Below are 27,752 nucleotides of genomic sequence, written 5' to 3' on the forward strand. Positions count from 1 at the left end.
ACATTTCAGTAATCGCATGCGTGACAAAATGAACAGAACATCGTTCGTGTATCTGTCCATTGCACATTTCACGCTGATGAGTTGAGTTGACGGACCTTTTCAAATGTTTATCATGTAAGGGGAACCAAAAAAAAAAAAAAGGCAAGAGCCCTGATTGTTTTTCTCTAACTGGGCTTGAACATCTCGAAACCACATCAGCAAAGTCCTACATTAACGTTATACCATAAATTATATATAAATGACTATGCTTTATTCACTTCAATCCATAACCTGACTTTCTCGATTCTAAAATTCCATCCACAGCTACAATGAGAAAATAAAGTGAAGTCGAACATTTATATAAACATCGCGTGCTACAATTCCCATAAGCCCATCTTTTGCACTCCATTCACGAGCCCAGGAAGTTGTCAACTCTGGCGTTCGCCGCCCTCGACAAGAACTTCATACAAATCGGGGGCTTCACGCCCACGAGGGCAAGTATGGAGCTCGGCAAAGTCCATATCCCGTCCCCGCAAATCAGTCCCGAGGCGACTGCTGGTCCAAATGCATCAGCCTTGGCCTTGTTGATCCTCTCCCACACATACAAAATCAGGCTCCCAACACACATGTCAATAGCAAAATACGATCCCAAGTAAAATGGTATGGCCATGGCCATTGGGAGTGGGATGAACCTGGAGTACTTCTTGGGGACTGCGTCCCTGATCGCGTTTATGACAATCGAGGCTGCAAAAAATCCATAGCAGAGAGAGAGGCAGTGCTTGGGCAGTGATGAAAATCCCTCCACTCCCAATATAGCCATGCTTCGGTAGATGTTGGCATAAGGGGCGGGGTATGCACTAGTAGAAAGACCTAGGTCCTTGAATGCCTTGTAGAACAGCCAGAAGACACATGGAGATATGACACAGCCCATGGAAGTCCCGATCACCTGGCTAACAAACATGGACCGAGGGGAAGCGAGGGTTAGATAGCCAGTCTTAAAGTCCTGAGTCAGGTCAGAGGCGGTGGAGACGATGTTCATCATGACCCCACAAGCGGCAAGGCCGGCAAGGACCCCGCCGTGGGATTTACCAGCCCATGCCCCAATCACAAAAATGGCGAGTTTCCCATAGGTTGATGCGAGGGACCAGTCTGTGAGCCCACATCCATATGCATTGCAAAAGGCCAAGGTGGGGGCAGCAAGGTACATGACCAGTATGTAGTACCACTTGAGCTGGTGAAATATGTGAGGGAGAGAAATGATCGAAATTATTGCGATTATGATGTAGCCTCCGATGGCAAAACTCGTGGGGATTTGGTCCTTCAGGAAGAGGCTCGTTCGGCGTTGGTCGTCAAATGAGAGCTGAGGGGATTCAGGGGGAGAGCTGCTCGCGACCCTTGGAAGACTGTTTTTTCCCTTGAATTGATGATACATACCCAAGAGGGTCCCACTCAACACTTTACAGAAGTTGTAGAGGCCATCACCAAGGATCATGGCAATGGATATGAATACCTATTCATTAAAGATTGGTGTATCAACAAACAGGAGCATAGATATAAAGATAAAGAGTTGAGCCAAGCCACTCTTCTAGAACGATTAATATTACCTTGTAACCTTGAAGGCCATGCATGCTGCTCAGTTTCAGATCAGCAGAATACCAGTCGCCCGCTTTATTCTCAATGAGAGGCCACATCAAGCCCCAAGACACTATTCCCCCAAGAAGCACTGATACGTTAATGATGTAGGGGCAGATCATCCCAACACCAACGTATGTTGCAGAAAAATCAAAGTAGAACCTGCATATTTGCCCAAAGAATCATCTAAAGAATTACTCTTTTTACATTAGGCCTAGCTGAAATACATTCCAAATAAAAAGAGAACAGAAATTTACTCTTCAGGTAAAATTTGAAACTGCGTCTTACTTGTACTCATAGGCTTTCAATCCCAAAGTTGGAAAGTTTACAAATCCACAGCCATCTTCAGCAGTGTAGAACCATTGAAAGAATCCCCACAAGAAACTGAATGAGAAGAATTTTCCCAGTGTTCTCACTTGTTTCCTGCACGATCATGAGAAAGCATGCCCATCAGAACAGGCAAGATCAAATTTCAGCACAAATAATTCACGTTACTAACTTAGCTAGTTTGGCTCCTTCAGGCGTGTGGAAACTGTTGATAAGATGAGCAGTCGCAGTGCCACTTGGATAAGTCAATTTAAAATCGATGATCATGATCTGCAAAGAGAAAATATGATTATGCAAGTTCATTACGTCCTCAAACCTGTAACTACTACTAAAGAAGAAATGAATGAATGCCTTTTCTGCTCGTTAGAACCGTCAAATGCAATGCAATTACCTTCCTGAGAGGCACCACCGCCAAGAGCCCCAGAAAACTAACAATGAAGAGGAAGCCAATAATCCAGGGCAATGACAGTTTCTTGTAATCATTTGCACCAGGACCGTTCCCCATCTGTTCAGCAATGTGATCGCTCATTCCAAACAAGTAGCTCCCAAAACCTCCTGCCCAATTTCAGATTGGAAAGGAGAGAAAAGATCCCAGAGAATGTTCATTTAGCCATTACAATCAAGTACATATCAGTGAAAGTAAGAACAAAGCATGAGCACCAATACCAACACTGTCATATTGTAAGAGACCACTCACACATAAACATGAATTTGGTTGGGCAGATGAACAAAATCGTGGTCTTTTGACAAGATTAGAAAAGATTAATGTAGGCTCAAAAACATAAAAAAAAAAATAAAATAAACCGGCTGATGAAAGGAACCTTAGAAAGAAACGGGGATCAGGTCCACTATGCAAACTTTAGCAAAGCACTCCTACGGTATAATGTCAACGGTAAAGTTTCAGCTTAACAAGATTCAGTCCGATTTCTACTTGGAATTATCCTGGTGAAGCCGGCTATGGTCCAATCTCAGTTTTTATGAAACATGAAAGGGGTAAAAATGAAACTTCAACTGATATCAACCAGACATATTAATCTCCACATATCACAGACTAACTGATTCACAACAATATTTTCAGAACTGCATACTCCCATTTCTGGGAACCAGAATTCACAAAAAAATCAGTCTTTCTTTATTAATTCGAAATAACCATACTGATTTGGCCTGACCAAAAAAAGAAAAAAAGAAACAGATGCCAATATGCATTAGTCATTTTTCAAGAATTATACAACATAAGCGTCAACAGTATTGTTTGAGAAAGAACAAAAATGGTCAAACAACCCACGATTAAGCAGATATAAGAATTAAGAACGAGTTAGTTTTGTTTTCAAGAACCAACCAGAGAAAAGAGAAAAAAAAATTTGAAAATTATTGACTCAATTTGGTATTCATTATGTAGAAAAAAATTGGTTTTTATTAAGACATACAAATGGAGCCAAGCCAAAAAGAAAAGGGAAAGGAAAAACAGCAACAACCAAATCTACCACACTAATGCACTGATCACAGAGTAGCTGCGATTTTCCCTCAGCAAACTCTCCAAAAACAGCAGATTCCCAGGCCACAAATCATACCAAAACCAATCTTTCTTTCTCTAATCAAATGAGACAACGCGATGCAAGTCACGGAAGACAGAAAAATCATTTTTTTATGGCTAAAATGGGATTGAGGGGGTCGTTACCGCTAAAGGCGATCCCGGAGGAGGCGACAACACAGGTCTGAATCACGGTGTTCTCTTGCCTCGTGAAGGGGACCTGCAACATCCCGGACTTCTCCAGCACTTTGGTCCATGTCTTGACGAAGAAGAAGCCCAGGAGGCCAGCGGACACGTTCAGGGACGGGATGATCCCAGTCGTCAGGTTCAGCTTCATCACGATGAAGCTGAACAGGACGCTGAGCACGAAGCTCACCACGAAGGCCCTCACCGTCAGTTGCTGCCTCCATGACGGCACCTCCTTGCCCTCGAACACCCTCTCCACCGACATCATCGCCTCTTCTTCCTCTTCCTCTTTCTCCTTCTTGGCATGCTTCCTGTTCCTGGGCTGGTCGTCTGAGCCATACCCACTCTCTACTCCATCGTCTCTCCCCATTTGTGACTTTTTCCGACTTTCCACCGAAAGCTCTCTCTTTTCTAACAGAGGAGGGGGATCGAAATCTTGGGTCGTGAAACGTATTAGGAGGGGCTCGATTGGTGGGACTCTTTTTCTCGTGGGTGGCTTTATAGCGTAAACCGGGCTAATATTTTAATTCTCTTTCTTCCGCTCGCCACCTTCCAGTAAGGAAGGAAAAGGTGAGGGATCCGCTAAATGGACGTCTTTTTGGTAATCTGATTGTGAACATGAAAGGTTTGATTTAATATGAAGGGAAACAAGAAGAGGATCCAAAGAGGCGGGGGAAGAAAGACAAAGACACCGGCCACAAGTCACGGTCAACCGCCACCTCGTACGAAGTTGTCTCTTTGGGATTCTGATTTTGACATGCGGGTACACTCAGCCTTGTGAGGTCTCTCCCCACTTTTAACTGCGTTCACGCCTTAACTTTTTTCTTCCTTTGCTGGCTTCACTTTCAGCGCATGCGCACTGTATATTCGCCGGTTAATGAATGCGCAACAGACATTACGGGCACAGAAAACTATGAATCTACGCCTGCTTTCCGGATGGATTCGTTCGGTTCTCCTTTAATTAGGTAAGGGCAAAGAAAAGCAATGACTGCTCCTTAAACTTTGGTGGGCTGTACAGCTCTTGGCTATGTGTTACCGTGAACGGTCTCCGTGTGTAGTGTTCTGTAACTGAAAACTCAGCTCAACTATGCCCCAAAAGCATAACAAGAAAATGGGGTCCCTCTTTAGAAAATTCAGATTCTCATGCCCACTTTTCTGCACACCCCAGAGAATGCATATCTCCAGAAAGGATTGCAATTAGACCCAAAAAAGGTATTTCTTGGTGCCAAATTAAACATTATCTCCTTTCCTTACTTATTATTTTGTGATGTATGATATGTTATTACGAATTCATCAGGAGGTGTCTTAAAGCAAAGTTTACACAACAAGAAAGAAACTTTCCACTGTGATTTAGCAGAATATCTGTTCCAATACATACCAATGCAAAATCAAACTGATATTCTTCATGTGCATAGCAAATTGGGTAATGCGGATATGAATTCGGGCTGACGCATATGGGACTGTTCACTTTTCGTGGCTCTCACGCGTGTGATCAAAGCGGTCATGGACAGCTCATGAATCCATTCCCACCAAGTTGACTGCTAGGAGATAAAGCAAGATGTGATCTTGCGGTGTAATTACAGCTATTGAGGTGCCGAGGAATCTCCAGAATCTTCGGCAATATTTATTTCACTTATCTTTTCGTCAAAGTTTAATATTTTTATATCGCTTTCTTCATTAATCTTTTTTTTTTTTTTGTGGCCAAGCTTACAAGGAGAAGAAACTGTTTCCAGAGATTCTTTAAATGGTTTTTCTTCCCTTCTTTTCTCCAATAATGAGTGTTCACAATCACAAGCAGATGAGTCCAAAGATGGAGACAACAGCAAGGCTGAGGAAGCTACCTATTTAATAAAAGTGTTTTGCAATAAGAATAATCAATGACTTGAAGCATTCCTGATTTTAATTTTCTCGAAAAAAGGTCTAAAGACGTTGTTGGGCATCTTTTGTTGTTTGTAAAATCGATTTACAAATTAAATATTTTACTTATGGAGTTAGGAATCTTTCTACACCAGACAAATCGATCATGGCATTTTCACAACTAAGAAAGTGGACCGGCTAAGACAGCTAGCCGTGAAAGCAATTCTAAATTGACTAAAGGAGTGGATTTTCATGGTATTTTGGAGGATTATTCTTGCCATTTTGTATCTTCCGTAAATTTTTTGACAAGGCTACAAATCAGCCATTTCATTGACAATGAGAGAATAAAATGTCGTTTTCAAATTAAACCGTGTCATGCCTTGATATAAAGACAATATAGAGTACTCTCTTAGAAAATAATAGTCGTATTGTATAACACCCTCAAGATTTCATACATGTATTGAATTCGAGTTTTTCTCAATATATTATTGCCCTTTTTCTTGATATGCCAAATATGTCACCCCTAAATTTGCTAGGTTGGATAGACAATATTTGAATACAACAAGACTAACAATGATCTTACTTAAGATATATGATTCGGCACCCTCTCAATAATGTCATTGATCTATTCATTGTATCATATATAAAATCACTGATTATTCATAAATATTGTTTATCATTTCTAAAACATTGTCTATATGTACTATGCACAATCAGTGGGAAAATTACTAAACAAGTTCTAATTTTTTTTTTTTTTATAATTGTATAAATTCAATTCATTTGGCCAAATTTGGCAGCTCGGCAACTAAAGCAATCAGACAATTTTTTAATAATATTTTATTTTTTGAATTTTTTAAATTAATTTTTTTTTTTGTCTTTTCTTCTCTCTCTCCCCTCCTTCTTCCTCTTGCTCTAGTGACTTGGCAGGCTCACCAGATCCAATGAGAGCTCGCCTCGCTAGTGCTTGGGCAAGGGCTCACTTGCCATTGGCCGGCCACCTTAGTCTAGGAATCGACCCTCCCCTCTTGTCAATCGCTGAAGCAAAGATGAAGGAGGAGGGAGGAGCAAAAAAAAGAGGAAAAATAAAAAATAAAAAATTATAAAAGTCTTCTAAAAATTAGCACAATTGAAAATAATTTACAATTGAAAAAAAAAAGATTTAAAATCGAATTGGAAAAATTGCAATAATTTAAGACTTTTTAGGTAATTTTCCTCATAACCGGTACATCAAAAAAGAAAATCATTCACTAGTTAATATATGATGATCAATAAATATCCAATGATAAATAATCATATATACATGTGTGCGCGCATATAATATGTATTTGACTTTATGGTGACATTTTGGGCCCGGATTTCAAAAGGAGTGGAAAGAGGATCATATGAACGTGGTCAAGATATCACCTCGAGGAAGAAGATAAGATGGTCCCACACCTTTCTACCAATATGGAGTGGAAGCATGCGATGATGATGATGATGATGATGATGATGATAGGGACGCTAATGCCTTCGTTAAAAATTCCAAAAATCAAATCAGCAGAGGGACCCTCCCCGCGGCCCCGCCCAAGAATAAAGAATCCATCAATCGTGCCTGAGACTGTGCATCCACATTCCTAACCGCGACGGTTTTCGCTATGGTCAAATTTTAGACAATACCCTATAAAATCAATCTCATCGTGAATGGTACAGCGACGTGGAATTTTCATCACGAGCACATCAATTTTCCATAATAACAATTGATTAATAATGTTACAAAGTGATTATCGAGAAAGAATGAAGCGTCACATGATTTGCTCCATAAATGTTTTACATTTTTCCTATTTTAGTTAAAAATTATGGATGCGAACTTGTCTACTCACATCACTGTCCCATTTAGAAATAAAAACGCGGAATTGACGTTACTGTATGAACATGGCAGTGCTCGAGTCGCCCGAATGACCAATTCCGATTGGACCCGGAATTAGCGGGACGGTCAGCTGAAGCCTACTACAGAATGGTTGACTCTTCTTTTGCAGGCAGCATAATTGACTTCCAAATTGCTATTTTTAGTTTTCCATTCAAGTGGGCCTGTGGAAGAGTGAGGCCGAGTTGACTTGAAGAATGCATGACTTATTTATTTTTTTTATGCATTTTACTAGATCATTTGCAAGAGCTAAACCCATCACTAGAAAGGGCATAAGGAATTTACAAAGATTTCTTCTTCTTTTTTTAATTCCTAATAAATTAGATGCGAAGATTCGATGGCATGTTTTGCAGCTTTTCTTTAAGAGGAATTTTAGTTATTGACTTTTTCTTAACGTGTTTTAGATATGCGCGATGTCATTGGAGGATCATGCTATCCATACTATTAAGAAAATCGTACACTAGCATGAATTACGCAGGGAATGAAAAGAATTTTTTTTTTTTTTTTATGAGAGAGAAGATGAACAATGAATTATTTTTTCAAGAATATGCTCGGGCTCGCTTTAGGATAAACAACAGCATATCCTTATATTGGTAAGCTACAAATTTAATACTCAAAATAAGTAAGGTGTAGCCGAATGTTTGTTCCAGAGCTTAGGTCAATGTAGTCGCTAAATCCATTCATGAGCAACCGGCTTAAGCGGCATGAACCAAACACTCCCATTAAAGTCGCAGCACCATGGGAGCGTCGGCTTATGATACTATCTTTAGACAGAGATGAGGAGACAGTGCACTTCTCAGCACGGCTGCAATTCAGCCACGACACACAACACGATTGCCAAACACTAAACCATGTTCTCAGCGGGTCTATTCAGGACTAGACAGACACTATTCCAACTCTCAACTACGCCTAATCTTATCAGCAGAGGGAAGTTCAGCTGTAAGGAATTGACTGAGCAAGATCCTCGAAACGTTCTGGCGTGCAGTCGTGCTGTCTTTTTGGAAGAACGGCTGAGGATAGTGTCTTCGGAGGAGATGTGAAACGTCGCGGGTCGGCTTGACCTTTCGGAATAGTTTCGGCTCGTTTTGGCTTCACGTATGGATGGCGATGATGCCACGGAGTTCTGCTTTTTAACTTCTCTATAGACCAAGAGAACCATGGAATCAAAATTTGCAAGCAGTGGGGATTAGCCTAACTTGGGTCACTTTCTTGATTTTTGCATTCTTTTCATCAAGAGATAATTACGAATCTTTTTAGGATTTTTTTATATTAAAAATAATTATAACATTTATATTAATTATCCATATCTCTCAAGATTATATGTATATTGTACATATATCTCGTTTTTATTGCATGCATATCTTGATTAAGATATTATCTTATAATATTATTTAATAAAGCCTATAAATAAACTGATGTATCATTCATTGATATATATTTCAAATTATATAAAAAAAATCCCTAATTTTATTTTCCACATTATTCTTATTTCAAGCCATTCAACTTGATCAATCCTACAAAATTCAATAGACATTACATGAGATTCGTCAAATTCGCCAATCTAAATGCATTGCAAGTTGTGTAATTCACTGATCTAGGACATTTGATTAATCATGCCGCATTGCAATTATTGCGGTAATATGACAAATGGACGAATGTGTACTGGTTTGGAAAAATTGAAGCTTCAAAGAAATTTTCCATGTATCCAAAATTGTAAGAAGTCAAATTTGAGCGAGATTCTACGGTGAAAAATCTTTCTACGAGTAACCTTCAGATCACGTAGTTCTAGAAAGTCCTTTTTCCCAAGTCAATTGATGGAGACAATGTCGATAGATGATATGGTTACTATCTTCACGTTGGCTGCATTATTCTTGCATTCACATCGCCCACTTTTGGGTGCGATGACAAAATTGGATTTAACTCGAGCGTGTCAAATTAAATTTACCAGGACAACATGAGAAATCATGCTTTACTTTATTGTTTGTGTACAAAAATCAAATATCAATGACAATTGAGGAGTCAATTATTAGAGGTGATCATGGCATGTCAAGTTGTCAACCCACGAGAGCCGGCCAGGTGTGTCAGTCCAAAAGGGCATATAAAGGGGTTCAGGCCAAAAACTTACATAGAAAAGCCTGAGCAGCCTATATCTTGTCCTGAGCTTGGATAATTATAACCTACGCATATTATAAGTTTGATAACGATTTCACATATATTTCCACCAAAAGAAGTCAATCAAGGCAAATCAACCTTGTGCCTCTTAACTTTCACAAGGCGACTTCTGGAAACGGATCTGAAAACAGAGTGCATTTTCAAAATTCACCTATGGAAACAAACAATCGCTATGCAGCATTATCTATGAGCAGAGTGCTGAATTTTTTACATGTATTTGAATCAAAGTCTAAGAACTGATTTGACATCAAGATAGTGCCGCTTAGACTCCATTGGTCTGAAAAAAACAAAGACTTTCTTTCGGCAAGGGGAAAAGAATGTACATCCAAGCTATGTACAGAAATGGTGAAACCTATACACTCAGAGAAAGCGAGAAAATAACAACAATGACTAAGAAAGTTGAACAAAAGAAGTGTAAATTGTACCCTAGGCATTATTTTCTTTTGTTCAGGTGAGCTCCTAGCTGAATTTCCCGAGTTCACATCTTCAATGAAGACCGCAACATCCAGGTAGTTCACTAGCGTCTTCCGGACACGAAAAGCTTGCGATCAGGTTATCGATTCACCATGCTACAGTCCCCTTTAGTGACAGCACCTGTGGCCATCAGCGAAGCTACCTCCTCGAGCGTCCTCAACTGCTCCTTCAGGATCTTAGGCAGATCTAAGCTCGAGACTTCCTTTATCTGGCTTGGTGCAGTGGGCTTCAACTGGAACCAGCACTCACTGTGTTCATATAAATGAAGATCGAATGAGGGTTGCAAGGTATGTGGCATTGCGCAACATGCTTGAAGCAAGATCTAAGTTTCATCTTTCATTGGGATCATAATTTGCCCAATAGTTCTTGTCCTCGTTGTTAGCCAATGCTCCTGTCCGGCTATTTCTTTTAGCAGGACTTATTTGCATAGTTAAAATGTAATGGTCATATCCCAATATAAGTGACGTTACCTTCATACAGAATTGACAAGGAGAGACTTCAGTATATCCCCCTGAACATGAATAAGTAGATGCCTAATTCAGCGCATCCACGCATGCTTCTGAACAAACACTGGGTTAAGCTATGACAAATGGATATTACATTTTGTACGGTTGGTATTGTCTTAAAAGCTGTCCATTATGATTTTCTTGTTAAATCAGAAAGCGTTGTCAAAGCATCACATCCACGCATGATTGGAAACCAAAGCAAGCAGGGGAATATATTTGTTATGTTACCTGGCAATTGTAACTATGCAGACCCACTACGGGAGATACTATACAAAGGTTCATATTGACAGAATCAAAAGTGGCTTCTCTACGAACCAAATTCCCGAGCCAGTGCTGCGTCAGAAATGCTGCACGGAAATTACAATCAGGAATCCTTTAGGGGGAATACCACGCGACTGGGTATCTGAAATGGCAAAGGATATAAGCAGGCTTTAATGAATGCGCCACAGACATTAACGGGCAACCAAATGAAAATGATCGACAGAAACGTTGAATCTGCGCCTGCTTTCCGGATAGATTCGCTCGGTTCTCCTTAACTGGGAAAGAAAAAAGAAAAGCAATGAATGCTCCTTAAACTTTGGTGGGCTCTACAACTCTTTGCCATGTATTCCGTAAATGGTCTCCATGTTAGTGTTTTGTAACTGAAAGCTCAGTTCCGCCCCAAAAGCAAAACAAGAAAATGGGTACCTCCTTAGACAAAAAAGGCATTTTTTTGGTGCCAAATTAAACATTATGTCCTTTCTTTACTTATGATTTTTTGATGTAGAACATATTAATCTACCAATTCATCAAGAAGCGTCTTAAGGCAAAGGTTACACAGCAAGAAAGAAACCTTCCACTGTGATTAAGCAGAATATCAGTTCTAATACATACCAATGCAAAATCGAACTGATATTCTTCATGTGTATAGCAAATTTGGTATTGCGGATATGAATTTGGGATGTCACATGTGGGACTGTTCACTTTTCGCAGCTCTCATGCGTGTAATCAAAGCGGTCATGGACAGCTCATGAATCCATTCTCACCAAGTTGACTGCTAGGAGATAAAGCAAGATGTGATCTTACAGTGCAATTACGGCTATAGAGGTGCCAGGGAATCTCGAGAATCTTCTGCAATATTTATTTCACTTATCATTTCGTCAAAGTTTAATATATTTATTTCGCTTTCTTCATAAATCTTTTTTTTTTCTTTCTGGCGGCAAAGCTTACAAGCAGAAGAAACTGTTTCCAGAGATTATTTAAATGGTTTTTCTTCTCTTCTTATCTCCAGTAATCAGTGTTCCAAATCACAAGCAAATGAGTCCAAAGACGGCAATAGCAGCAAGGCTTAGGAAGCTACCTATTTGATAAAAGGGTTTTGCAATAAGAATAGTCAATGACTTGAAGCATTTCTGCTTTTAGTTTTCTAGAAAAAGGTCTCAAGACATCGTTAGGCATCTTTTGTTGTTTGTAAAATCGATTTAAAGGTTAAAATATTTTATTTATGGAGTTGGGAATCTTACTACACCAGACAAATCGATCATGGCATTGTCACACCTAAGAATTCAAGTGTGAAGTGGATTAGCTAAGATAGCTAGCCGTGAAAGAATTTCTAAAATAGACTAATGAGTGGATTGTCATGGAACTTAGAGGATTATTATTGTCATTTCGTACCTTCCTTGACTTATTTGATAAGGTTACAAATCAACTATTTCAACTACTATAGGTGAATGAAATGTCATTTTCGAATCCTTGACTTATTTGATAAGATTACAAATCAACTATTTCAACGATTATAAGTGAATAAAATGTTGTTTTCGAATCAAATAGTGTCTTGCCTTGGTATAAGAAGACAATAGAGAGCACTATCTTAGAAAATAACAGTGATATTATATAACGTCTTGAAGATGTCGTCTAGCATTGACCGGGTTCATGTTTTTTGCAATAAAGTATCGACTTGTTCTCGACGTGCCATATACGTTGCCCCTAATTGTGCTTGGCCGAACTGATGATATTCAAATACAAGGAGACTAAAAACTATCTTATTAAAGATATATGCTTTAACACCATCTCAATAACGTTATTGATCTATCTATTATATCATTCATAAAAATGTTGTGTATGATTACCATCTATCTGTAATATGCACAATCGGTACATTAAAAAGGAAAATTATTCATTTGTTAAACATGACTGATACATATTTAAAGAGCATTGGTCAAAAATCATATATAATATCTCTTTGATTTTATGGTGATATTTTTGGGCCCAAATTTCAAAAACTTGTGAAAAAAATGATCATGTGAACGTGGTTAAGATATCAATGCGAGGAGGAAGATAAGATGATCCCCCCTTTCGTACTGATAAGAAGTGGAAGCATGCGATGATGATGATGATGATAGGGACTTTAATGCCTGTGTCAATATTCAAAAATCACATCGTTGTAACTTGTGAAATTCTCATCACGAGGGTATTGATTTTCCATAATAGCAATTAATTTACGACATCGCAAAGTGGTCGTCGAGAAAGGGTCGACCGCCACGTGATGTGCTCAATAAGTATTTGATTTTTTTTCTTATTTTGACTGAAATTATGGATGTGAACTTATCCGACCAGATCACCATCCCATTACGTAACAGAAACGTGGGATTGACGTTACTCTATGAACATTACAATGCTCGAGTCGCCCGAAGGACCCGGTTCCGATTGGACCCGGAATTAGGGGGACGGTCAGCTGTTTCTTACTACAGAATGGTGGACTCTTCTTTTCCAAACAGCATAGTTGAATTTCAATTCCCTATTTTTAGTCAATTTTTCTATTCACGTGGGCCTGTGGAAGAGTGAGGCCGAGTTGACTTGAAGATTGCGATGAGGTTTTCACTTTTATTATGCATTTTACCAGATTATCTGAAAGAGCCATTACCCATCACTAGAAAGGGCATAAGGAATTTATGAAAAAATTTCTTCTTCTTTTTTCCTGTTAAATTAAATGTGAAAGGATTCGATGGCATCTTCTGCGGCTTTTGTTTGAGAAGAACGATGGTTATTGACTTTCATTTTAAATATGTATGATATTATTGGAGGATCACGCCATCCGTACTAGTGGGAAAAGAGTATACGAGCATGCATGCATGACGAATGAAAAGAAACAAGTAAGGTGAAATCGAATATTCGTTCCAAAGCCGAGGTCAATGTAGTCGCTAAATCCATTTCATGGTGGCCGGCTTAAGTGTCATGAACCAGACACTTCGGTGACAGCTGCAGCACCATGGGAGCATCGACTCACGATAATTTTTAGTTGCTGCTCCATCGGCTTCTGCTTTCGAGATGCTTCGGCTTTAGACATAAATAAGGAGACAGAGCACTTCTCACCACAGCTCCAGTTCAGCCATGATACACACGTTGAATTTGCTAAACACTAAAGCATATTCTCAGTAGGGGTGAGCATGGTTCGGGTTTGGACAATCCACCTCCTAACTCTAGGATCAACCCATACAGTTTTGGTCCTCAATTTTTAAGACCGAAGATCAACTCTATTGAGCTTGGGACCGATAACCCGACTGACCTAGTGGGTTTGGTCTGGTTTCAAGATCAAACCAAGATCAATTGATAATTTTTTATTTCACTTTTTATACTCATTGAAAAAGCGATTGAAGACCGAACTAACCCAATGGGTTCCGTCTAATTTCTAGGTTGACCTGGGACCAACTAATAATTTATTTCATTTTTTGTACTCCTTGAAAGGGTAACCGAGGACCGGACTGACCCGATGAGTTTAATAACGAGCGAGGTCAACTTAGAAATGCAAGCGGTGGGGTTGAGTGGGGTGAGAGTCAAGTGGGGTGAGTGTCGAACAGAGTGAGTATTGAGTGGCGAGCGGGGAGTAACAAGCTAAGCGAGCATCAAGCGGCGAGTGACGTAAATGACATAAAACGAGTGAGACGAGTGTCGAGTGACGAATGGAGAAGTTATTTCTTTTGATTTTGGCAAATTGAAAACTAAGAAGACAAATAAGACAAAAGAGAACAAGTATTAAAGGAGAATGCCATAAGAAGCTATTTATGCCATTTTAGATGCTTGTGAGAACTCATCACAATTTTTTTTTTGCTTTCGTAAAAAACTATTAACACTGTAAAAGACATTAAAAATCTAAGTTACTAAAGAATAGTGTAAAGTTACTTGAACTCCTCACTAAATAATTGTTTAATGTTGTTGATGCCATTTATTTTAAAGGTTTTCTTTATATAAAATAATTATAAATAATATAACTCGCATAGTATTGGTTTAGAAATTTTAGGATCAAGGACTGACCGGTCTCTTTGAAAATCGAACCAAAACCGGTAGGGTTGGGCCGGTCCAGGGTTAACTCTGAACCGATGCTCACCCTTAATTCTCATGGTGTCCTTTCAGTACTAGAAAGACATTATTCCAACTCTCAACTATGCCTAGCCTTACCAGCAGTAAGTAATTGACTGAGCAAGATCCTCCTAACTTTCTGGTGCACATGTGCTGTCTTTTGGGAGAATGGCTGAGGAGGATGTGTCGGAGGAGATCTGAAATGTCGCAGGTCGGCTTGACCTTTCGGAATAGTTTCTGCTCGTTTTGGCTGAACATAGCATGGATGGCGATGATGCCACGAAGTTCTGCTTTTTGTACTTCTTTATAGACCAAGAGAACCATAAAATGAAAATTTGCAAGCGGTGGGAATTAGCCTAACTTGGGTCACTTTCTTGATTTTTGCACGCTTTTCACCGAGAAATAATTACGAATCGCTTTAGGATATTTTTCTATGTTAAAAATGTCTATGATATCTCTCAATATTATATGTATATCGCACATATATCTCCCTTTAATTGTATTTATCTTGATTAAGATATTATCTTATAATAGTTATTCAATAAAGTTTGTAAATGAAATGATATATCATTTATTAATATATATCTAATTATATATAAATTTCCTAATTTTAATTTCCATCTTATTCCTATCTCTAGCCATTCAACTCAATCAATCTTGAAATTCGGTAGACATCACATGAGATTCTCCGGATTCACCGATCTAAGGCACTTGAATGATCGTGCCGCATTTCAATTAATGCAGTAATGTGCTTAAGGGTGGGCGTGTACCGGTTCGGGAGAAAAATTGAAGCTTCGACGAGATTTCCATCTATCCCAAATTGTAAGAACTCAAATTTGAGCGAGATTCTGCGGTGAAGAATCTTCCTACGAGTAGCTTGCCAATCACTCAGTTCTAGGAAGTCTTTTTTCCCAAGTCAACTGATGGAGACAATGTTGATAGATGATACAGTCACCATCTTCACCTTGGCTGCATTATTGTTGCATTAAAATCGTCCACTTTTGGGGGCAATTACAAAATTGGATTAACTTGAGCGCGTCAAATTAAATTGAGGAGGACAAAATGAGAAATCATGCTTTACTTCACTTTTTGTGTACGGAAAATTGAATATCAATTGCAATTAGGGGGTCAATTATTAGAGGTGATCATGGCGGGTGGCCCGCGAGACCCACCTAGGTGTGTGAGTCTAGGGTGTGTCAATGGTTCGGTTTGGTTCGATTTTAAAAAAACCGAATCAACCAAACCGTTAGAAAATCTTCTGAACCGGAACCAAACCGAATCGAACCGTAATGAACCGAACCGAAAATTTCGGTTCGGTTCGGTTCGGGTTTTTCGGTTTTTTTCGGTTTTCGGTTTTAACCTTTGGTTTTCGGTTTTCGGTTTTCGTTTTTTTTTTTCCTATTAAACTCAGATTTCTCCACTTTTATTTCTCTACTTTTTATTTATTGGTTCGGTTTGGTTCGGTTACGATAAAAACCAAACCGAACCGAAAAATTTCGGTTTTTAATGAAAACCGAACCGAAAAAACCGAATTTTTCAGTTCGGTTTGGTTGATTACCGACACCTCTATGTGAGTCCCAAAGGGAATATAAATGGGTTCGGGTTACATGGAAAAATCCGACCAGCCCTTATCCGGCCATGAGCCTAGATAATTATAACCAGCACATATCATAATTCAGGTGGAAGTTTGATAACGATTTCACATTTATTTTCACATTTATTTTCACCAAAAGAAGTCGATCAAGGTAAATCAACCTTGTGCCTTCCAACTAGGGGTGTCAATTCCCGAACCGAAAACCGAACCGAACCGAACCGAAAACCGAATCCGAACTGAACCGAAAAATTCGGTTTTTTCGGTTCGGTTTTCATTAAAAACCGAAAATTTTCGGTTCGGTTCGGTTCGGTTCGGTTTTTATCGGTTAACCGAACCGAACCGAACCGAACCGAACCAACAAGTAAAAATGGAGAAATCTAAGTTTAACAGAAAAAAAAAAAAAAACCGAAAACCAAAGTCTATAAACCGAAAACCGAAAACCGAAAATGCACTGAACCGAACCGAAATTTCGGTTCGGGTTCGTGCATTCGGTTGATTCGGTTTCGGAAGATTTTTCTAACGGTTGCCTTCGGTTCGGTTTTCAAAAAAACCGAACCGAACCGAACCGTTTACACCCCTACTCCAACTTTCGCAAGGCCACTTCTGGAAACGGAGATTACAATGGAACAGAATGAGGATAATGTATTGGCAAGAATGTTAGACCATAAAGAAGCTATCATATCCCATTTAAGTTGGGCCAGCCTCTTTCTGGGGTTCCACACTTTAGGGCTTTATGTTCATAATGATGTCATGCTTGCTTTTGGTACTCCAGAGAAACAAATCGTAATCGAACCTATATTTGCCCAATGGATACAATCTGCTCATGGTAAAACTTCATATGGGTTCGATGTGCTTTTATCTTCAACGAATAGCCCAGCATTTAATCGCAGAGTGCATTTTCAAAACTCACCTATGGACATAAACAATCAGTATGCAGCACATCCATGAGCAGAGTGACGAATTCTTGACATGTATTTGAATCAAAGTCTAAGAACTGATTTGACTTCAGGATAGTGCCACTTACACTCCATTAGTCAAAAAAAAAAAAAAGGACTCTGGGTTTCTTTCGGCAAGGGGAAAAGAATGTACATCGATGCTATGTACAGAAATGGCGAAACCTATACAATCAAAGAAAGCGAGAAAATAACAACGATGACTAAGAAGACTGCAACGCCTAGGTAGCTCACTAGCGTCTTCTGGACACGAAAAACTCGTAATCAGGTTGTCGATTCACCGTGCTACGATCTCCTTTAGTGACAGCACCTGTGGCCATCAGTGAAGCTACCTCCTCGAGCGTCCTCAACCGCTCCTTCAGGATCTTTGGTGGATCTAAGCTTAAGACTTCCTTTCTCTGGCTTACTGCAGAGGGCTTCAACTGGAACCAGCACTCACTCTGTTCATATAAATGAAGATCGAATGAAGGTTATGAGGTATGTGGCTTTGCGCAACATGCTTGAAGCAAGATCTAAATTTCATCTTTCATGGGATCATCATTTGCCCAATAGTTCTTGTCTCGTTGTTAGACCAATGCTGCTATCTGTCTGTTTCTTTTAGCAGGATACGTATGCATAGTTAAAACGTAATGGTCAAGACCCAATATAAGTACTGTTAGCTCCATACAGAATCGACGAGGATAGATTTCAGTACACCCCTCTGAACATGAATAAGTAGATGACTAATTCAGCACATCCATGCATGCTTCTGAACAAAAACACTGGGTTAAGCTACGACAAATGGAGATTACATTTTGTACAGTTGGTATTGTCTTAAAAGCTATCCATTATGATTTTCTTGTTATATCAGAAAGCATTGTCAAAGCATCACATCCACGCATGATTGGAAACCAAAGCAAGCAGGGGAATATATTTGTTATGTTACCTGGCAATTGTAACTCTGCAGACCCACTACGGGAGATACTATACAAGGGTTCATATTGACAGAATCAAAAGTGGCTTCTCTACGAACCAAATTCCCGGGCGAGTGGTACGTCAGAAACGCTGCACGAAAATTACCATCAGGAATCCTGTAGATGGGATACCACGCGACTGAGTACCTGAAATGGCAAAGGATATAAGCAGGCTTTAATCATGACGATGTTGAATTTTATTGAAACTAAAGCTCGGCTCACAAAAAGAGTTAAAACTCTGAGACAAGGTTTGATTCAATAGATACAAACCATGATCTTGGGTCCAAATCACATAGATTTGCAGAGTTTAATTTTGAAGGATCTCCATAAATTCTGGAATGAGATGGCCCACAACCGCCAACAAGCTCTTGGATCCTGAAATGAACATCTAAACATCACCATTTTGCAGTAAAGAAGGCCAACCAATTGCTAGTTATGAAATAAGCTAAGAAAGTAAGAACCCAAGGCATAAAACTTCCCAAAAATGTGGCATGCAGTATTTCGATTTTCCTGCTCACAGTTTTTGCAGTCAACATTTCAGGTTCAATTGCTCCAAAGAGAATAGAGCAGCATATGACCAGTAGACCTGATACGTTTATAACAAATAAATCTAATTTCCTCGAGGAGTAAATATAGTACTACTTTTATCCCAATTATCCTGTCAGACATCAAGAAGGTCTCTTCATACTAAAATCATAATTAGTCCATCTGAGTACATGGATAAAGCCAACAAACTTCACATGTTTGTGAGGAAAAGGAAAGAAAAAGAAGAACAAAAAGTAGGCAATGCATCTATCACATTGGATAATTTTGCAAGAATCATAGCGTTTATAGTTGACCAAAAGCAACAAGACAACATTATTTGAAGCCCAATGGTAGGTTCACGAGAAAAGAAGACTCAATAACTAGTTCTAATACAAGGAACAAGCAATAAGTTAAAAACAGCTTTATCTACGAATTCATGGTCTGTATGATCTTCCAACCAATGACTTCTGCCTTACCATGGTGTTACCCTACCACTGAGTTAAAAGGGCCCATTTGATCAAATACTTTGAAAGGATAATTTGAAGGCATAGCCCAGCTAAATAAATGAACTTACTTGTCATATAAAGGCTGTCTCTGCTGAGGTTGCTCCACCTCAAAATACTCAAAAAGCAGTTCTAAATCCTTAAACTGCTCATTGTCAGTAGGACTGGACATGTTATTTCCAGAAGAAGGTGAAGATTGACAAGTAGACATGTCATCTGCATGAAGAAAGTTGCCTGCACCTCCATTACGAGCCTGAGGTACTAGTAATGAGAATGTGGGAAGGCCACTGAGAACAGATTTTTCAGATCTTTCATTAACCTCCAACTCAAATCCGGGAACCCCATCTATGCTGCAGGTTGATCTGCTGCTGCATTTCTTGAACAGCTGGACAGCTGACAAATAAGGAACAAAGTAGGCACGAAACGAAAAACGATCAACACCTATTCTATTTGAGTTAATGTAATCTTCACCCCTAACTTCCAACCCATAACTGGTATGTTTCTTGTACCACTGCCACAGGCATTCCAGAGATACATTGGGTCTCTCATGTTGGCAGAGTAATGAGCCAACAACCCATTCTCTTGGGCAAGTCTTACAACCAACCATACCCTGTGATTGGCAAAGAACTGGAGAAGTAAAATGTAGCAGCCTCTCAAACTCTGCAATGGGTCCACCAGTTACAAGATGAACAGCTTCTGAGGCCAACTGTATCCTATATGCTTCTTGTATAGCCCTCATTAACTTGTCTAGATGAATTTGAACCACAGAGCTTTTCTGATTTTCTGATTCATCCCTTGAGAAGCTACAAGGCACAAGCTCGCGGTTCTGCTCTTTAAGCATGCATGATTTCTCATTTCTCAAGGGCTCAACCTGACTTTCATCATCACAGGGTGGATAATTCTCCATTTTAGACTCCTTGAACCTGCACATAGCTCCTGTTTCAATATCATTTTCATCATTTAAGCCTATTTTATCTTTGGGATGTAGTAAAGTCATGTCCTCAACAGTTGCATCATAAGAACGTCCCAGACAACTGTCCAATCTGATGTGGTCTGTTGACAGAGAATTCTTCATGCGAACAGGCACCCATTTCTGTGTAAGAGATCCAGAGCTACACTTCTGCTTACTACAGTCAGCTACAGAAACTTGTCTTCCTAGCGGAGAAATTTCATCAGCTAAAAGATGGGGAGCTGATGCTGAAGATTGAAGCTCAGAATGATTGACATGGTTAGACTGAGTGCAATATACTGGTAATGAATTATCCTCATCTTTTGCATCTTCATTGTCCAGAATAGAAGCATCACCGTAAAGGGTCTTTGGCGGTTTCTGAGAGACAAATTTCGATTCAGTCTCCCCTTCATTTTGATTCACTTGAGATGGCATTGAAGTATTTTTCACACATGGCCGGATCTTTGTCGAAGCACTTGATTTTTCAAGCTTGGCCTTGTTAGTGAAAGATCCCTTCCTAGAATGGACATCAAATTCGATTTTTGAATCTAAAAAGCCTGTTCGTTTTGATTTACGCAAAAATTGAGGATGTGACTGCGGCTTACTTTCATTTCTAAATTCCATATTCCCCTCAGCAACTTTGCCATTTTGTTTAAGTGACGGAGCCTTTCTCCAGGAAATGTCGATTTTTGACTCAGTAGAGCGTGACTTCTTAGTGTCATCGACACACTCATGGTCATGTTTCTGCTGTACCTTCTGCCAAACAGGATAATTATTACCTTTTCCAGCTTGTTGATGTGAATTCCCAACACTCCCCATTTTACTGGCACTCGGACTGTTAAATTCTAATTTATTCACCCTATTATCACAGCAAGGCACAACCAGTGGCATAATGATGCTGCTATCCAAATTCTCTTGCCTTGTCTCTTTGCAATGATCACGAGAATCTCCTGCATCATTTATCAAGTCACTGTCAGAGGAAGTATTCCTTTCTGGAGCTCAAAGCTGGAAAATCTCCATCACACTTGCTTGCTGCTCATTTCATTGGATTCAATCACATGGACTTGAACCCTCACATGTTCATTTGAAATGATCAAAGGTACATCTAAATCTAAGGAGCCATTTACATCTGAGAGTCTATAGTAGTTTGTAAGATAAAAACAGCATCTAATGACTACTGCTTATCTCTTCCAGATAGTCAAAAGCAAAAAGTTCTGTATCATTACCTTTGAATTCATCCCCATCGTTGAAACTAGCACTCTGCCCATGGGTAATCGGAACCAAAGAAGCAGCAGCAGTTTCAGATGTGTCTCTTCCATAAAAATCAGAGATGCTTGTCCGTGGTGTTTCAGAGTAGTCAATGCCTTCACTCTTTTCAGCTTTGAGCTGAAGTTCTGAACCAGTCCTAAATGGAACTATGCATTCACCATCAATCTCATTTTTCATACCACAGGTTCTGGATATTGAGCTACCATGGTCATAATCCTCAGCTAAAACTTCCAATTGCCTCAAAATACCATTAAATGGAAGACTCTTCCTGTGTTTCCGTTTTCTTCTTGCTTTATTTCTTGAATTTTTGCTCATATCCTTGTCAGCCTTGTCTCCATCAGTAAGCTCCACAGGATCATTTGCACAAGGGTCTCCTTGAAGCAAACAAGGATAACAGTTGGAGGTTGAAGAATTTAGACCACAGTTACAGCCAGAATATTCAGCAAAAGGTTTGTTCGGCAAGGCCTTTTTATGAAATTGGCATCTCACATCTAATTTAAAAGACTTACTCACTGTACTTGAGTGCATTAAGAGAGAACCACCACCTGGAGGCCCTTTATGTGCTTTTCGTCGATTATTGTCAGCAGCAATGACAGCTTGGCTAAATATTGGGTGCAGTCTATCCATGTTTGTGTGAGCACCATAAAGCAGGAGGCCTCTCTGTTCAGGATATTGAAGAGGTATAGTGACAATTCTCCAAGTTCCATCAGATTCAAGGGTAAGGAAGGTCAACATAGTACACCTGACAAACTCAGACGGGAATTGATCACTTGCAAATTCGCAACATGAAGATAATAAAAAATGAATATAATGAAATGAAGTTTCGTTTATGATTTAAACAGTAGACAACAAATGGTGCAACAGCTTAATTATCTTAACTACAACAATTGCATCGAACTATGTTCTTTCTGCACTCCTAATGGTCCAAGCAAGAGATGAACTGAAAATGGCTCCTTACCTATGATTGGAGATCCCGCAAAGGACAGATCGTGCCTGATCCTGATGTAGAGGACAGATGTGAGAAACAAATTAGCGAAAATGTTCACCAAGCAAAAGTTCCACAAAATTATCTAGCTTGAGTTAATGGATGACCTCTGAATTTCTGAAATTATTCCAATATGAAGATTTCATCAGCAAGGAAGCATTCCCTCTGTCAGAGACAGGCTGAACACGGCTATGGGACTTTTGAAGAACACCATGCATCTTTTCTTGATCCTGTAGAAGCCACTTGCAATTAAAATGATGCTTCCAGGAAAAAATGAAAGCCTCTGATGATGCTTCACTTGAACGCCCTAGTTATCAAACATACAGACTTACAATGTCAAGAGGCATTAAGATATCCAGCAGAAGAACACAAATTCTGTGACTGGAGGAAGTCTATTTCATCCGTATACATGCTGGATTCCACAAGAAGAAACTTTTGTAAGGGAGATACAAGCAACATCACTATGAGCAAGGATTTGAGTGAGGTAATTAATTTATTTAATTACACAATAGCTGCAGAATATGAACAATGAGATCAACGGAGGTGGCACAATGAGAAAGAGGTATAACAGAACAATCATTTAACCGTTATTTCTACAACACAAAAGCTTTCTCCATCCAATCTCTAAGGTTTGGCACATTGATGGAAGGATAGAAGCAACCGATTAAATGGTAGTCTTCATTCCTCCTTTAAAAGGTAAGAGATATTATAATCACGATAATCCATTCATTGATGACATGTGAACAAATCATATGCAGAATTGAGTTTTAACATGAAAATGACCAATGAAACGGATGGTAAACCATAATGTCATCAGAAAGATAAAAGTGATGGTCTTGACCTCGAAACTCATTTGTGCTTCATTCTAACATGTTAAACATGCTGAGACATAATAAGATGCAGGAAAAAATGTTCATCTAAAATCTCGCATACTATCAGAAAGGAAAAGGCATTACCTTCAGATACCAAGTTTCTAACAGAACCTACAAAGCTGTCAACCAGAGGCCATCAAGCAAATCATTTCACTCCGCGTAACACATCTACTTAAGTTTATGATGAATAATTACACCAAGATCATATTCGCTGGTTCCATTGGTATCATCATACAAAAAATTTCTTTTTATCTGAAGAAAAGAAGAAACTCCAGCCCCATAAACCCATAAAAATTTATCTTTCACTTAAGCCATTGAAAAAGAACAATATTCCCTGCGATTCTGAAAACCAGATTCCAACCCCAAGCAGAATAGAAAGAAGCAATTAAACCACGACCGAACGCTTACCCGGTAATCAACACAGAAGATCTTTAATCAACACCGATCTCCAAAAAGAGTATCTGCTTGCCAATCGGTTCGTCTTAAAGATAACCAACCCATTGACTAAATTAGACTAAAGGGACTGGACTGGAAAAGAGAGAAAAAAAAATCTAAAATGGGTGGAGCCCATTTTTATCATGCATTTGCTAAAAGGGGAGATTCTCCCAGACATAGGTGTGAGGCTCAGATTTTCGGTACATCAGCACCGCTATATTTATTACGATCGCCACCCACGTTCCAAATTTAGATGCCATTAGAATCAAGATACTGTCCAGTCAGTGCCAGGCAAGAATCGATCTGCGATCCTTAAGTAGAGGCGACGGGCTGTCCATACGAGGATCAAGCTAATAAAATAACCATTCGCACATTAAAAAGAACAAGACGAAAACATCAACAAGGGCCGGGAAGAAATGAAGGGCGGTCTCAAGCAGATTAATTTATCTCTGCATCCACATCTAAAAAGAGTCCAAGAAACACAGTCAAATGGGTTCTGCACAAAAAGAGAGAGAGAAAGAGCGCGAGCTAACCACAAGGCAGGCTCTCTGAACAAGAAGATGAAACGAAGCCGCTCAGTTACAGACGCGCGCGCAGACCCTCTTCAGATTCTCCGTGAGGACACGAGTGCGACGCCAGAGAACATGGACCATCAATTAATGATGCGGAAATCTTTCGGTCCACCGTCAGTGGCGCTTTTGGCTCTGTCCCCTTGGCTTTTTTGGTTCTCTTCTTTTGGTTTTTCTTGGTTTGAGGAATGGCGGACGGCACGGCAGGAAACCTCAGCAAGTGGGTCAGTGGGAGATGGAAGTGACAGGGAGAAAGGCTGGTTCGATATGAAAACGTGACAGTGCAGGATTCGTCGAAGAGACAGAGACGGAGACGGAGACGGAGACAGGGAGGGTTAAAGTGGTCAGGACAGCGTGCGATGTCTGACTGACCATAGGGACATGGAAGTGCGTTTTACATGCAGAGGTATCATGCATTAAATTCATACGATTTTTTTTTTTGACAACATTAAATTCATACGATTGAAAAGTTCAAAAAATTTCAAAAAGATGAAATACCATCATTTTTTAAATAAATTTTTTAAGATAAATATTATTTTAAATAAAAGTCTGAAACATTTTCATTTTTTTATAAGAGTCTAAAATGATTACATATATTTCAAGAAAGAGTCTAATATCGCCAGCTGACAAATTATTCGATCGATCGTAGAGTATCTTCATTCAAACACATTTTTAATTGAAATTTTAATTAAATAAGTTAAGAAAAAAAATAAAACTTAAAAAAGAAAAAGCAGAAATACAGGGTTGCCACCCCTGTGGGGGGTGAAATGGCCATGGGGTTGCTGATGCTCAGGTGAGGGTTGGTGACCCTTGCCAACAAGAGGTGAGGGCTCGGTTTGGCCCTTGCCAAAAATGGGGCAAAGGCCCCCAAACCTAGGGGAGGGTGAAGTGAGGGCCACCGGACCTACACGAGGCCTAGCGACCCTTGTCTAAATTTAGGAGAGGGTCGCCGCCCTCCCTCATTTTGGTGAGGCTCTTGCCTTTGGTTGGTAGGCATCAATGATGGGGCAGCAATACGCCTACCAACCAAAGGCGGGAGGGAGCCCTTCCTCCCAAGGTTTTTTTTTTTTTTTTTTTTTTTTCAGTTTAAGTTTTTCTTGGAAAAAATATAAAAAGAAAGAAGAAAGAAAAAAAATTAAAAAGACGAAATTACTCATCACTAGACAAATCATTATTTAAGACTAATGTGGCCATTTCAAGCCCTTAGTTGAAACAAGGTATAATTTGGGTCCTTATTTGAAACAATATTCATTTGAAGCTCCTATTTGATAAAATGATGATATTTTAGGCTCTTACTTAGAATTTTCTCAAAGGTTTAGCATCGAATGGGCCGCCTTTCAATAAGAAACAGAAATAGCAATCGAAGTTGATTTTTAATTATTTGAGTCATTGGGGATCTGAGACGAAGTTGCAATACCCCTGCAGATTTAACAAATTAGTATCAAGAAGAAAGTGAGCGAGGAAAGAATTCTTCAAATGTCAGAAGTAGAGATACCAAAATCCATGTTTCCCTGCTGAGATAATAACAAAGCAAATGGCTTGAGTTGGACATTAAAAATCATATCCATAAATTTGAAATCCCCTAACATTAAACACGAATTTCCATTAATTCGGAAATAATTATGCGAGTAAACAAATTGGGAAAACTGTTGAAAGTTTTTATGATGAGTTGCTTTGATGTAAGAAAAAATTCTGATCAACAGAAAATTGAACCATGCCTTTTAAGTACATATTCTTCTGGAATTGCCCATTTGACTTAAGTAGCTCCATATGTCCTGAAAAGTTCCTGAGTTATTTGTGATTTGTATGAATTACACCAAAGTCCTACCTTGCATTCTCTGAATGAAGGTATACTCGATATTAGGATGTCAATATGTCGTTAGGAGTAGTCCTCAATAAAACCAAACACAATAAATATTATTAGTTGATATGTATTATATATTTCTATATATACGCGAAAAATAAAAAAAACCAAACATGTAGTCTTCATTGAATCAGAGAGATATAGCTATTAATTGTCAAAGATTGGGGAGTTCCGTGTTAACAACGTGGATAATTACTAATTTCACTGTCCATCGTGGTTTGTTTTTCAATCAAGTAACACAATTAACACACCCTTCTCTTCTCAAGTAATCAAGATTCTTGTGGAGTTCTTTCTGCAGTCTGATCTAAATCCAAATGTTAAGGAATCAATATATTCTCATCTCTTCATTGTTTCTTACTTGTTCAAAGTGCAAGCAACATATCTTGCCTCCACCCTATTTTCCTTTTTGAATAGAACAGACGTGATATGAAGCAGAGTCTCGTTAGGGGCAAAATTTGAAATTAATTCCTAACTACACATAGCATAGCATTCCTCAAATCTGCTCACCTCATCAATAATTAAAAAGCCAAACTCTTTAACTATGGGTTAAAAGCCTGGTTTGATCCAAAGCGGAGGAGAACAATGGCCATAAGTCATCGCCATAAAATACAACTTGGTCGTGCAATCTTCGATGTGGTATATTATCATGTCCCCGCCTCCTCCCTCTTCACTCAGCCAGGGCGATGAAACATCAGCAAAATAAATACAATTCGGCTTAATATGATGCTTTTTCATCGACCTCCAAGCAGAAGGAAGAATTGAATCCCAAGAAGAGGGACATGTTCTCCAAGCTCTTAACTTCTATGCATGTTCGAGCATTCAAGTCAATCTCGAAAACCTGAAATCGAAAGGTTCGAGTAGGTTCACATTTTTCCATCGTAACACCAACAATAGAGATCCCGTTGCTGATTGCACTAAAATACGCTCCCGTTGTTAGTTGAACTAGATCCAGTGCTCCCAATGTATAAGTCTTTGCGGCATCTTGAAAATTACTTGAGCTTGGAACGGAGTTGGTCCATTCACGTCGCACCTCAAGATTCTACCGTCACAATCAAGAGCAACAAAACACCCCTTATAAAATATAACATCCGCGATATTGTTCCTGGGGTTGGGGGAATTCACTTCCGTCCACTCCTTGTCGCCAGGTGATGGTTTTAATTGGTGATGGGCTTAAGGCCCGTCCGCCCATGTTGGGCCCAAAAGGCCCGGCCCACGGGAATAGAGCCCGTGGATGGGGGAAGGTATAAAAGGGAGGAGAGAGAGAGAGATGACACTGGTTGGAAAAATCAGAATCAACGTACGTCTTCTTCTCTTCCGCACGCTCTCTCTCTCCAAAAAGGAACAGTAAGCAAACGGTGACACTGTCTTCCCTTCAAGGC

At 39.4% G+C, this 27,752-nt stretch overlaps 2 protein-coding genes across 6 annotated transcripts; both read right to left on the reverse strand.

The window, feature by feature from the left end:
* Positions 1 to 154: 154 nt before the first annotated feature.
* LOC104456433 (probable metal-nicotianamine transporter YSL5) lies at positions 155 to 4,239 on the reverse strand. The gene is made up of 6 exons (XM_010071223.3): positions 3,617 to 4,239; positions 2,330 to 2,493; positions 2,111 to 2,208; positions 1,900 to 2,034; positions 1,584 to 1,773; positions 155 to 1,489 (listed from the first exon to the last, which is right to left on the reverse strand). The coding sequence occupies exons 1-6, from the start codon at positions 4,023 to 4,025 to the stop codon at positions 389 to 391; spliced, it is 2,097 nt and encodes a 698-aa protein (XP_010069525.2). The 5' UTR covers positions 4,026 to 4,239; the 3' UTR covers positions 155 to 388.
* A 13,207-nt stretch (positions 4,240 to 17,446) lies between these two features.
* LOC104456434 lies at positions 17,447 to 24,758 on the reverse strand. Of its 5 annotated transcripts, none has more exons than XM_010071226.3 (10): positions 24,474 to 24,758; positions 22,966 to 23,045; positions 22,741 to 22,863; positions 22,607 to 22,647; positions 22,158 to 22,390; positions 21,606 to 22,022; positions 19,502 to 21,329; positions 18,673 to 18,777; positions 18,375 to 18,549; positions 17,447 to 17,889 (listed from the first exon to the last, which is right to left on the reverse strand). In XM_010071226.3, exons 2-10 carry the CDS (start codon positions 22,978 to 22,980, stop codon positions 17,683 to 17,685), a joined length of 3,144 nt encoding a protein of 1,047 aa, XP_010069528.2. In that variant the 5' UTR covers positions 22,981 to 23,045; positions 24,474 to 24,758; the 3' UTR covers positions 17,447 to 17,682. The 5 variants fall into 5 exon arrangements, with proteins under 5 accessions (XP_010069528.2, XP_010069527.2, XP_018717265.2 ...); XM_010071225.3 differs by having other exon boundaries at positions 22,966 to 24,389; XM_018861720.2 differs by lacking the exon at positions 24,474 to 24,758 and adding an exon at positions 23,914 to 24,467.
* Between the last annotated feature and the right edge of the window lie 2,994 nt (positions 24,759 to 27,752).

The sequence above is a fragment of the Eucalyptus grandis genome, chromosome 8, assembly GCF_016545825.1.
Source record: "Eucalyptus grandis isolate ANBG69807.140 chromosome 8, ASM1654582v1, whole genome shotgun sequence".
In the NCBI taxonomy this organism is placed as follows: Eukaryota; Viridiplantae; Streptophyta; class Magnoliopsida; order Myrtales; family Myrtaceae; genus Eucalyptus; species Eucalyptus grandis.